The 13941-nt window shown below is 42.4% G+C and overlaps 1 protein-coding gene across 1 annotated transcript in view; it reads right to left on the bottom strand.

The window, feature by feature from the left end:
* Positions 1-13649, bottom strand: part of LOC311100911 (syntaxin-binding protein 4-like) — a gene marked incomplete at both ends in the record, with an annotated part of 105349 nt that extends 91700 nt beyond the window's left edge. Inside the window, 5 exons of the mRNA XM_084141895.1 lie at positions 4492-4566; positions 4976-5045; positions 5244-5339; positions 6655-6728; positions 13594-13649. Of these exons, the coding sequence (XP_083998021.1) occupies positions 4492-4566; positions 4976-5045; positions 5244-5339; positions 6655-6728; positions 13594-13649 (371 nt within the window). The remainder of the gene's footprint in view (positions 1-4491; positions 4567-4975; positions 5046-5243; positions 5340-6654; positions 6729-13593) is intronic.
* Positions 13650-13941: the final 292 nt, after the last annotated feature.

The raw sequence follows: 13941 nt of genomic DNA, 5'->3' as shown, positions 1-13941 counted from the left end.
GTAAATAAGAATAGAATATGTTTCTAAACACTTCTACATTAATGTGGATGCTACCATGTTGACGCATAATCCTAAACAAATCGTGATGAATGATGAGTGAGAAAGTTAGACGCACAAATATTATATCCCCCCAAAAATGCTACCTTCCCTTGTTATTGTAATGGTGAGAGGTTAGCATTTCTTGGGGGTATGATATTGTGCGTTTGTAACTTTCTCACCCATCATTATTCACGATTCATTCAGGATTATCCATAATCATGGTAGCATCCACATTAATGTAGAAGTGTTTAGAAACATATGATATTCTTATTCCGAATAAAAAGGACTCCAAAATGACATAATACATTATATACCATTGATTTCTATTGGGCACAAAACATTCTGAAACACAACTAAAGCAAACAGCAGATGACAGACAGATGGACAGACAGTCTTCTGTCCTGTCCCTAATATGTCAGCGTGTATCTGTCTGGCTGTCCATCCGTTGGGTCGTAGTGTGTGACGTGGCTGACAAACCTTGAAAAGCACAGGGGCCAGCAGAGTGCCAAGTCACTTTATGTCAGGTCCCATGTACAAGACGAGGTGAGATGTGACAGGAGAGAGAGAGGACACAGGACAGACAACTTTCCTCAGCAGTTAGGAGGACTAGAGTCCCAGAGGATGTTTGGGCAGTGTTTAAATGTACCCATTGTTTAAATGAAGCCATCCCTGATTGGCAGATGAGTGGCAACCCTGATTAGAAGCATCGGTTGCTCACCTGTGTTCCCTACAAATGCTGTTTTGAATTAAAAAGATCTGTACCTACACACTAAAGAAGGCTGTAAAGCTGAAACGTCTGTGTAAGCTATCCCTGATGCAGTGAAAAGAATAACAAAACCTTTAAAAAATGAAGTAAGCTTTATGCAACATCTTTTTGAGTGCGGACCCATTACCCCTTTTATTTGTCTGAATTCACAGGTTTAAGTAGTGATGCAGTCAATCTCTCCTCTACTTTGAGTCAGTAGAGATTGACATGAATGTCATTGATGTTAGCTCTCTGTGTACATTTAAGGGCTAGCCTGGCTGCTCTGTTCAGGGCCAACTGTAAAAGACAACTTCACCGCATCAAAGGGACGATGGACAGGGCCATGTACCGTCAAATCTTGGGTGATAACCTCCTTCCCTCAGCCAGGGCATTGAAAATGGGTTGTGGATGGGTATTCCAGCATGACAATGACCCAAAACACACAGCCAAGGCAACAAAGGAGTGGCTCAAGAAGAAGCACATTAATGTCCTGGAGTGGCCTAGCCAGTCTCCAGACCTTAATCCCATAGAAAATCTGTGGAGGGAGCTGAAGGTTCGAGTTGCCAAACGTCAGGCTCGAAATCTTAATGACTTGGAGAAGATCTGCAATGAGGAGTGGGACAAAATCCCTCCTGAGATGTGTGCAAACCTGGTGGCCAACTACAAGAAACGTCTGACCTCTGTGATTGCCAACAAGGGTTTTGCCACCAAGTACTAAGTCATGTTTTGCAGAGGGGTCAAATACTTATTTCCCTCATTAAAATGCAAATCAATTGATAAAATTTTTGACATTTGTTTTTCTGGATTTTTTTGTTGTTATTCTGTCTCTCACTGTTCAAATAAACCTACCATTAAAATTATAGACTGATCATGTCTTTGTCAGTGGGCAAACGTACAAAATCAGCAGGGGATTAAATACTTTTTTCCCTCACTGTAACTGGGCAGTAGTCCAGGTGTGATAAAACTAGCATCAGACCATATAACTGGGCAGTAGTCCAGCTGTGATAAAACTAGCATCAGACCATATTACTGGGCAGTAGTCCAGGTGTGATAAAACTAGCATCAGACCAAATAAATGGGCAGTAGTCCAGGTGTGATGAAATTAGCATCAGACCATATAACTGGGCAGTACATTTACATTTTAGTCATTTAGCAGACGCTCTTATCCAGAGCAAGTAGGGTTAAGTGCCTTGCTCAAGGGCACATCGACAGATTTTTCACCTAGTCGGCTCGGGGATTAGAACCTTTCGGTTACTGGCACAACGCTCTTAACCACTAAGCCACCTGCCGCCCAGGTGTGATAAAACTAGGGCCTGTAGGACTTCTTTAGCTGATTGTGATGTCAAGAAAAGCAGAGCTGCGCTTTATTACGGACAAACCTCTCCCCATCTTAGCTACCGTTGCATCAATATGTTTTGACCATGGCAGTTTACAATCTAGGGTTACGCCAAGCAGTTTAGTCTCCTCAAATTGCTCAATTTCCACATTATTCATTACCAACATTTAGTTGAGGTTTAGGGTTTAGTGAATGATTTGTCCCAAATACAATGCTTTTAGTTTTGATATATTTAGGACTAACTTATTACTTGCCACCCATAATTGATTAACTTCATGTGATTCTATAGATCACTTTCTCTCTCTCTCATTGGCATAGGTTGGTAACGGCATCATTCTTATATAATACACTGAGTGTACAAAACAGTAGGAACACCTTCCTAATATTGAGTTGCACCCCCTTTGCCCTCAGAACAGCCTCAATTCGTCAGGGCGTGGACTACAAGGTGTTGAAAGCGTTCCACAGGGATGCTGGCATTAAGAGCGTTGACGCCAATGCTTCCCACAGTTGTGTCAAGTTGGCTGGATGTCCTTTGGGTGGTGGACCATTCTTGATACACACAGGAAACTGTTGAGCATGAAAAACCCAGCAGCGTTGCAGTTCTTGACACACTCAAACCGGTGTGCCTGGCACCTACTACCATACTTTGTTCAAAGGCACTTCAATCTTTTGTCTTGCCCATTCACCCTCTGAATGGCACACATCCACAATCCATGTCTTAATTGTCTCAAGGATTAAAAGTCCTTCTTTAACTTGTCTCCTCCCCTTCATCTACACTGATTAAAGTGAATTGAACATCAATAAGGGATCATAGCTTTCATTTTGGATTCACCTGGTCAGTCTGTCATGGAAAGAGCAGTTATTCCTAATGTTTTGTACACTCAGTGTATACTTTGAAGTATGCTGAAAAATGTGTTGAATGCAATAGATAAACAAAAACCACCATCCACACACAGGGGACAACTGGGGGTGTGTTACTTCATATGTATTTCCTGACTGAGGTCAGAAGCAAACACCCTCACAGCTATGAATGAGTTTTATCTGTCCTCTCATAAGCAGTTTTCTGAATCTGCACATTTGATACATCCAGGCCTTAAACACTCTTTTCGCAACACTCTTCCCTAAGGCTCTCTGTTTCTGTCACCCTATTCCCTATGTAGTGCACAACTTTTGACCAGGCCTCCAGTTAGGAATAGAATATTCCTAACATATTATATGCATGATACATTATATTATTATATTACATTATTAGAATAGGGTCCATTTTGGACACCGCGTCTGTTTCTGAGCAAACACAACCAAAGTCCCTTAAGGTCCTTACTGTATTAACCCGATTTTAAAAGCAAAATCAAAAGGGTTTATCACCCCTCATCTCCTAACAGTATTAACCCTTGTTCAGTGACAGCAATGATGTAGTGCTCTGACGTAGGCTACACACTACCGTACGTAGGCTACACACTACCGTACGTAGGCTACACACTACCGTACGTAGGCTGCACACTACCGTACGTAGGCTGCACACTACCGTACGTAGGCTGCACACTACCGTACGTAGGCTGCACACTACCGTACGTAGGCTACACACTACCGTACGTAGGCTGCACACTACCGTACGTAGGCTACACACTACCGTACGTAGGCTGCACACTACCGTACGTAGGCTACACACTACCATACGTAGGCTACACACTACCATACGTAGGCTACACACTACCGTACGTAGGCTGCACACAAACGTAGGCTGCACACAAAAAAAAAAATCCATACAATTACATATCGCAATATTTGACTCCAAGTATCGATTTGTAAAAAATATATATATATAATAAACATATACCAAATCAAACAACCCTAAAAATGGCAAACCTTCTGATGAGAAAAAAATATATATATATATATATATATATATATATATATATATATATATATATACACACACACACACACATATGTTAAGGGCAATTCTGCCACTTTTCAACCTCATAGCCATTATCTCCAGCATCATACATATGTGAAAACAGCCTATTTTCAATTATCTGTGGTTAAAAAGATAAGGTCCTAAAAAATGCTTCTCAATGACACCAGAGGTTAGGATTAAAATTTAAAAGTAAGAAAAACAGTGATTTTCAAAACCTGCAATGAGTTTCTAGCCAGAGGAAGTGTATTTTCTTTCTCCCCACATCACCGCGAATCTCATAGTGTTTGAAAATCACTGTTTTTAAAATGTCATCATCGGGTATACATTTTTTTACTTTATATTTTTATATTCTACAAAACATAGAAATGCGCTGTTATCACATACTGGTATTGTGCTGGAGATGAGGTTGAAAAGTGGTGGAATTTCCCTTTACATAAAGTCAGGCTTGGCTACCTGCTTTCATCATCCCTGGCAACCATCAGAGACATGTGATTGGAGGCTGACGCTGACCGGAGGATATCCACCGCCCTATAGGAACACAGGAGAGAGGAGAGCAGTTTTAACACAACACCCGGGTACAGGAAATTATGCATCCCAAATGGCACCCTATTCCGTTTATAGTGCACTACTTTTGACCAGGGCCCATAGGGAATAGGGTGCCATTTGGGACACACACATGGTGATGGAACTGACATAACACCTTCAGTCATCATCGCCTCTATGTAGAAAACTGTTTTTTAATTCAATGTGTGGCATTCAAGTATTACTCCTGAGTTGAAAACATGTTTGAAAGACAAACGCCAATGTAACATACTTCGCGTAGCGTCATTCACACCTTAGGTTCAGAAGACCTAATGGCTAACGAACGACATAACGAACGGCTAAACTCAAATTACCTAATTATGGCCGAGTCTACCACTGTGCACTACTGACCTACCTTTCGTTGGTTACTCCTCCTAAACTCATATTATTGACTTCCAAAACGAGGTCGCCCGTTCTAAGCCGCCCTGGAACACACACACAGAGAGAGAGAGAGAGAGAGAGAGAGAGAGAGAGAGAGAGAGAGAGAGAGAGAGAGAGAGAGAGAGAGAGAGAGAGAGAGAGAGAGAGAGAGAGCATTTTGCCATCATCATCATCAGTAATAGAGGTTATTTATCAACATAGTATATGAGCCAAAACAAAACAACAATCAGAAAGTAATGTACCATCCTGAGCAGCCAGCCCTCCCGGTAACACCCGCTTGATGAAGATGCCAAACTCCTCACGTGTCTGATCTCTGTAGCCACCTATGATCTTCACCCCTGGATGAGGAACAAGAGACAGAAGTAACACCTTATATGAACCACCAGTGGATAAACTTTATAGGGGCATTCTATTAAACAGATAGTACATTTAGGGCAATTGCGAGGTACAGTATCAGAGCTGCCGCTATTTAGAATGTTGCGGTGTGTTAGCTCACTGCGCAGCTGTTTAGAATGTTGCGGTGTGTTAGCTCACTGCGCAGCTGTTTAGAATGTTGCGGTGTGTTAGCTCACTGCGCAGCTGTTTAGAATGTTGCGGTGTGTTAGCTCACTGCGCAGCTGTTTAGAATGTTGCGGTGTGTTAGCTCACTGCGCAGCTGTTTAGAATGTTGCGGTGTGTTAGCTCACTGCGCAGCTGTTTAGAATGTTGCGGTGTGTTAGCTCACTGCGCAGCTGTTTAGAATGTTGCGGTGTGTTAGCTCACTGCGCAGCTGTTTAGAATGTTGCGGTGTGTTAGCTCACTGCGCAGCTGTTTAGAATGTTGCGGTGTGTTAGCTCACTGCGCAGCTGTTTAGAATGTTGCGGTGTGTTAGCTCACTGCGCAGCTGTTTAGAATGTTGCGGTGTGTTAGCTCACTGCGCAGCTGTTTAGAATGTTGCGGTGTGTTAGCTCACTGCGCAGCTGTTTAGAATGTTGCGGTGTGTTAGCTCACTGCGCAGCTGTTTAGAATGTTGCGGTGTGTTAGCTCACTGCGCAGCTGTTTAGAATGTTGCGGTGTGTTAGCTCACTGCGCAGCTGTTTAGAATGTTGCGGTGTGTTAGCTCACTGCGCAGCTGTTTAGAATGTTGCGGTGTGTTAGCTCACTGCGCAGCTGTTTAGAATGTTGCGGTGTGTTAGCTCACTGCGCAGCTGTTTAGAATGTTGCGGTGTGTTAGCTCACTGCGCAGCTGTTTAGAATGTTGCGGTGTGTTAGCTCACTGCGCAGCTGTTTAGAATGTTGCGGTGTGTTAGCTCACTGCGCAGCTGTTTAGAATGTTGCGGTGTGTTAGCTCACTGCGCAGCTGTTTAGAATGTTGCGGTGTGTTAGCTCACTGCGCAGCTGTTTAGAATGTTGCGGTGTGTTAGCTCACTGCGCAGCTGTTTAGAATGTTGCGGTGTGTTAGCTCACTGCGCAGCTGTTTTTGAGGAGGGAAATGTCGCCCTTCGACTTGCTATAATAACCATTCGTTACTAGGGCCAGGAGTTTTTCCCTGACTATATAACCTGACCAGGGAAACCTCTGGGCCCCAGTTATAGCTGTATAAAACATATATAGACTATAGCTACATCCATTTATAATGCACATCACATAATAGAGGTCAAGTTGTATACTGACCCAGTCCTTTCTTGCAGTCGCAGAACTCCAGTCTCTCGATGGCCCGGTTGATGCCATGAGGCCCCATGATAGTCCTGGAACACACAAAATCCTTCTCTGTCATGTCACCCCAACGTTTACACATTTAACAAATAAATAGTACATTTAAACCCCTTCCTCGTGGACGGAAAGAGAAGGCTTGTGACGGATAGAGAGAAAGGGTGGACACCTCTCACAGTCACAGGGTTCGTCGGATGAGCTTTCATCTCCGGTCTCAAGATGTAACTGAATCATTGTCCAAAGGATTTCGTTAGAATAGGTTCCCAGAGCCACACCAATATGTTCCATATCCCAGCTGTGGACTGGCTTTGCAGACGAGCTGGGATGAGATGTGTCAGGAGCAGCCACAAGTGAGCGTGTGTGGAGAGTTTGAGGTGAGTGTGTGAGGCGCATGTGTGTGTGTGTGTGGGTGCGTTGGGAGTGTATGTGGGGTCAGAAGCAGCCGCCAGACTGACAGGGTTTCAGCAATCAGGGGAAAAACTAAAACACACCATCTCATCTCTTCACAGGGACTTTGACTGGCAGCATCACATCAGCTCAGGCTGTCCAGACCAATCTCCCTCTGAGCCATTCTCGGCATTAAAATGCACCGTATGACAGTAACAACCAAACCCAATCTGAAAATAAGATTTGCCTTTATGCTGGATGCGTACATTTACATTTTAGGAGACACTCTTATCCAGAGCGACTTACAGGAGCAATTAGGGTTAAGTGCCTTGCTTAACCCTCCCAATGTCCTAGGGTCAAAATGACCCGCCACTGTGTTGAACCAACTTTATTTAATTTTTATATTTTGGGGATCATTTGTGAGAAGGAGGCAGTGATACTTTAAAGAAAGTATCACTGCCTCCTTCTCACAAATGATCCAAAAAATATAAAAATTAAATAAAGTTGGTTCAACACAGTGGCGGGTCATTTTGACCCTAGGACAACGGGAGGGTTAAGGGCACATTGACAGATTTTTCACCTAGTCGGCTCAGGGATTAGACCCAGCGACCTTTCGGTTACTGGCACAACGCTCTTACCCACTAAGCTACCTGCCGCCCCTACATATGAGGAAGGTCAAAAGGTTTTCCAGGCCACATCATGTGATCAGGAAAAACTCTTGGCCCTAATTGTGTGTGTGTGTGTGTGTGTGTCACTGCAAGCTGTGTCACCGATGGGAGTAAATGGTTTACAGCAGCAAAGAGCTTCTAGATCTATTCAATTATGAAAAAGTAATTACAGTCTAAACAGGTGCATTAGGTATTGGAAAATACTGCTGCCAATCTGCAGACCTGGGAGGACAGGACAGGGAGGTAATCCTCTGGACAGACAGACGTGCACAGGATGAAACAGAGGACAAGGCTTTGGGCTCAAACTAGGGCATTGGATGACTGCAGTCAATAGAATAATTTCAAATGTAGTGTACGCACATCCAATAACTTGCAAGTGCTGCACATACAATAATTATTAGATACCCAAACACTGATAAATGCTCTGCCACAATAAACTGAGGGAGCGTTCATTATATTTTACAGTCAATACAACAGTACAGCTGTGGTCCAGACAGTTGTGGCTGTATGTGGTTTATGTTCTCTGTGTACTGCGGTTCCAACTATTGTCTTGACTTGAAAGCTTTCATAAAGACTTCCTATTGGAGGATCATTATTGGGGCATTCTTTTTCCAACAGCTGCTCAACCTCTGCATTTAATATAATGCCCTTCAGCTTGTGCAACGTACCCAACACCTGTTCTGTGTATTTGGCGGCCAGACTTTTCACTCTTTTTTGCTTTACTTGGATGACATTGTCATGAAAAGAAACCACCTTTTTCCACCACGGGTACTGTACCAGAATCAAGCTCCAGTCCACGAACCTATAGTTGTTGTGTTCATCAAATATCTCTTGTAAATCTACTACATGTGCTGACTAATCAAAACATGACCTGGTCTTCCAGCATCACTGTGATAAATGCCTACCAAAAAAACATCACCCAGACAGACCATTACTCTGTTCCAGTTGTCCGATAGGTACTGTTTGGCGGAGCACAGAGAATTTTCGACCAACCTTAACTTGTCGATACTTCCTCAATTACCGACTTGGAAGACAATCAATGTCTTCTGAAAGTCCATGTCTAGTTGCAGGGGGTTTCGTTTGAATTTAGAAAATGCTCCGTTATTAAATGAAATCTATTTTTTGCTCCATCAATTAATCCAACAATTTGTACGACGCCATCTTGACTATTTGAAATCTTCTCTCATTGATTGAGACCGGTGGGTGTCAAACCCAAAGTGCTGCATGTCATGATGATGTCTCAATCAACGAAAGAAGATTTTAAATAGACCAGATGGCGTCGTACACATTGTTGGATTACTTAATTAAGCAAAACATTGATTTAATTTAATAATGGAGCATTTTCTAAATTCAAACGAACCCCCTGCAACTACACATGGTCGTTTAGAAGACATAGGTTGTCTTGCAAGTCGTGAATTGAGGAAGTATCACCAAGTTAAGGTTGGTCGAAAATTCTCTGTGCTCCGCCAAACAGTCCCTATCCTGTAAGGCTAATGGAGCATCACGTTAGCCTGTTACAAACTGCTACATAATAAATGCCTTGTCATAGCAGACCTACCAACATATGCTATCCTATAGCTTTCATCATCCAACACCTTGTCAGCTTATGGACCGATTTAGAGTTGAGAAATTATTGTACAATAGTTCCCTGCGTAACTAAAGCATGTGCATAAATCCTTAATTGATGTCAACGGGGAAATTATATTTAAGTACTCAGAAGTTGACGGAGTGTCGGCATGTTCGTGTCTGCCTTCCTCATGACCCTGTAAGTAGAAAATGGGTTCAGCAAGAGGTTGACATTCCAGATTTAGGAATAGCTGACCTGGTTTTCTGAGTGTCCGTCAGCGGCTGCCTCTGATTAACTGAATACCCGGGGCACGAGGTGGTTGGAGTTGTCAACATTTACATTTTAGTCATTTAGCATTTTTATTTTATTTATATTTTTCCATACTGGCCCCCCGTGGGAATCGAACTCACAACCCTGGCGTTGCAAACGCCATGCTCTACCAACTGAGTTACATCCCTGCCGGCCATTCCCTCCCCTACCCTGGACAACGCTGGGCCAATTGTGCGCCGCCCCATGGTTCTCCCGGTCGCGGCCGGCTACAACAGAGCCTGGATCAACAAAGCAGTATGACAGAAATATGATGCCAAGTTTTCGAACTACCGGTAGTTTCTTTGAGAAGATATAAAGCGATTTGTGCATTTGAACAACAGCATAACTACACCTATTTCACTTTTGCATGTTGTTGGGATCTATTTTCTTATAACTAGATGTGATGCCTAGCTTAGAAAGAATACATTAATGATTAAACATAATAGGTTTGTGCTGTACTGATATAGATTGTTTGGGGCGGCAGGTAGCTTAGTGGTTAAGAGCGTTGTGCCAGTAACCGAAAGGTCGCTGGTTCTAATCCCCGAGCTGACTAGGTGAAAAATCTGTCGATGTGCCCTTGAGCACTTAACCCTAATTGCTCCTGTAAGTCGCTCTGGATAAGAGCGTCTGCTAAATGAATATAATGTAATGTAATGTAACATAACAAGCTTTGATTAATGTGAGGAACCGTTATAGGGGTAGGCTGAGACAGACTTGTGATTCACACAGACACACACCCTCTTTGTTAAACCGCTCAAGGACATGTGTTCTGCTACAAAGATGTCTGAGGTTGCTGACTCGAGACAAGTTGTGGAGATAACAACTAATGCCTGGCAACAGTGAAGCGCCAAGGGGCTGGGACCAGCCTGTGCGCCAACGATAGGCTGAGTAAGTCTAAAACCACGCTCAGTCTCTACTCTGATAGGCCTGCTTGGAGCAGGAACTATCTCTGTCAGAGTATTTAAAGAAGAACTTATAACAATGGCTCAGTTCTCTGACTGCCCTGCGTGGTGTTTCAGTGGACCCGTATATACGAACATCATATTTACCATTGAAGTGTTTTGCATTAATTAAAATACTAGTCTATTTTAGAAGACGTATATTGACCTCTTTTTGTTCCAATACCAGATTTGAATTGACGCAACTTAACAATGTCAAAAACCGAATGGCCACTGTTTTGAACAGATTAGATTGTGCTAGAACGAGCAGCCAGCTCATGAACAAACGAGTGCACCAGGGAGAATGGTTATCACTAGTTACCACAGCTACAAAGTCATAAACCCTAACAACATTACCCACACTGCTAGCCTTATGCCTAACCCTAGCCTTAAATGAAGACCAAAAAGCTCATTTTTGTTTTCATGAATTTTTACGATATGGCTGTGGTAACTAATGGAAACCGGGAAGAGTGCAACAAGCATTCAGATGCAATAAGTGAAAACACATTATATAACTGGGGATAGCTAGCTAACATATTGTCACAAAGCATGATCCTCTAGCCAGGTAACTTTAATTCTGAAATAACTTCATATTTCCGAGTTAGTCAGATATTCGTTTAGAAAATAGTTGAAATTGGCATGGGAGCTAACCATCTAGCAAGCTACCAGCTAGCTAGCTAGCTGCTTATCAAAGGTAGACACTCACATTTGAGCGCCTCAGGGAGGTCCATTTACTTTGTGCTGTTATAATTTATGGTGCAGTTTGCCCTCATGGAAAACAGCTGGCAAAACAATCCAAGCAATGTTCACATGGCCTATGCGCCCACAGAGGTGGAGCTGCTGCTGACAGTCACTGAGGGGCAAAGTATTAAGTAACTGAACCGATCGTTTTGAACAATATATTTTTCAAACAGGAAAATGTACACATTTACTGCACTTTCATGAGCATTTAAAACATTATCCAAGAATTATATAATACATATTTTTTGTTAAATAAAAATAGTTACTTTTTTTTATTTTACCTATCATATTATTATTTTTGACCAATCACAAGTGGGACGCCGTCCCTAACACCATAATATGCAGGCCGCCGCTGGTTTCCGTTCATGAAGGAATAGAGGGAAGAGGTATTTTCTATAGCCTGTGTCTGCCCTGATCATGACCCTGTAAGTAGCAGAGGAAAAGGGTTCAGCAAGAGGTTGACAGTCCAGATTTAGGAAGAGCTGACCTGGTTTCCTGAGTTTCCTCTCTGCCACCTCTTTCCCTTCCTATTGTCTCCTCTCCTCTCCTCTCATTTCATCATTACCACCTCATTTCCTTTCCTCTACTGTCTACCGTCCTGCCTCCTTATCTCCTCTCCGGTCCTTCTACCCTTCCATCCTTTCCTCTACTGTCATTTCTGTGCCCCCCCCCCCCCCAAACCCCTCCCATCGTGTCCTCTTCTCTCCTCCGTCCTCTGCTCTTCCCCTGCCCCCCTTAACAACAAAAGCCCACATTTCTAAATTTAGTTCAGGAGATTACACTGACCAATAGACAAATGGCCAAGACAGACTCCAAAGGCTCATAGCAAGATATATAAACAGCTGTTGTTCCTGTAGCCTACAAAAGGACTATAATGCATTCACCCATAAAAAAAATGCATAGCCTACAGTGTCCCATACACACCGTAGAACCCTTTACAATTAATTAAAACTACAATAGACATTGTAGTGAGTGAGTCATTGTATACACACGAAAAAAAGGTTCTTAACTGGTTCTTCCTAATTTCTTAAGGTTCTTTGGAGAACTCTTACCTGATAAATACCCTTTGAGTTAACTGAGGGGTTCTTGAGTAGCATCTACGGTTCTTCAGAATTCTAAAAGGTTATAGTATGTATTGAAGCCTGCAGATGTCTCTTTCCTAGCACACAGCAAATTGGCCAATCCTATTGTTTTTACGGTAATTTACTGGCAGTCAGTTACCTGTAAGTTACTGTAAAAAAAAAAAAAAAAAGTACAGTATGTTACCGTAAATTGTAAACATTACAGTAATGTACTGTTAAACCAAAAGTTTATTCGGAATTTAAGGTAACATCCTATACTTTTTTTTTTTTTACAGTAATTCAGGTATGTTACCGTAAAAACAACTGGATTTATTTTATCTTTTTACAGTGTATGAGTTTCAGGCCACTGTATTAGGGTAAAACTCTCAAAAGAAGGCCTTATATATGTATTGTATTTTCTTAAATCATTTAATTTGAATTACAATGTTCACTTAGGATCTCACTTGATGAAGGCAAAATAACTCAAAATGAAAAAATGCAACAACCATGTCTCTGTCACTAGCAAACACAGTCATGGGTGGTACTGGTAACTCTAAATTCACTCCAAAAGGCACCCTGGGAAACATGCAAATAAGCTTAAAACCCTACAGCAGGGTTATTCAATTCCAGTCCTGGAGGATTTTTGTATGGCTCTGGATTTTTGTATGGTTCTTCAGAGACCCTAATATAGTTCCCCTATGGCATTGCTCTCAAGAACCTTATTTGGTTCCAACTTGCACCTTAATTTTTAAGAATGTAGTGAGTTACTGGCGGAGTAGTGACGGAACAGTTAGAACAAACATTTAACTGATCACTTAATACAGGCTAACCTGTCTTCCCTTCTTTCTCCTGCTGTGACAGTAATACAGTAATACAGGACCGGTCTATAGGATACACTTCCGTCTCCAACTCTCTTTACACATGTACTGCAGCTAAACTCGCTTATTACAGCACTGCAAAGGACAGTCAAGTAAAACATACACATGAAGGCTCTCTTGTTGCTTACCCTGCACAAGTCTGCGAGCAACACACACCTCCTCCTACTACTGTAAGGCACAACAGAGGTGAAAGGAAGTAGAATTTTACATGCAACGAAAAAGTAAATTACTGTACATATTTTCACCCTTCAATAAAAAAAAATCGACTTAAAAAAGAGAAGAGAAACTAGATTAAAAGAGTGAAGAGAGTGATTAAACAATAGAGGGGAACAATTTGAAAGAGGGACATACCAGTATAGCAGAGATAGCCCATCGAATCGTTCTGCCTCCTTAGGCAGCAGTGGCATCGCACAGAAAGAGAGACTGAATCACTTTCTCACACACACACACACACACACACACACACAGGGAGATAAACACACACCCCCACACACACAAATATTACATGGGAGATGACAGCCAATGGGAGATGACAGCATTCAGTTGTTTGGAGAGAGATGAGGCACTAGCAGTTTAAAACAGAGGAAGAGAGAGATTGAAATCCACCTAGAAAAGAGAACACGCCTGCCTATCTTTACCACTAATCCCTCCTGATACGCGTCCATCACGCACTGCCTGCCCCTCACCTCTCTTTCCACT

The sequence above is a fragment of the Coregonus lavaretus genome (assembly GCF_964263955.1).
Source record: "Coregonus lavaretus genome assembly, chromosome: 25".
Lineage (NCBI taxonomy): Eukaryota > Metazoa > Chordata > Actinopteri > Salmoniformes > Salmonidae > Coregonus > Coregonus lavaretus.
This window is presented reverse-complemented; position numbering and strand designations above follow the sequence as displayed.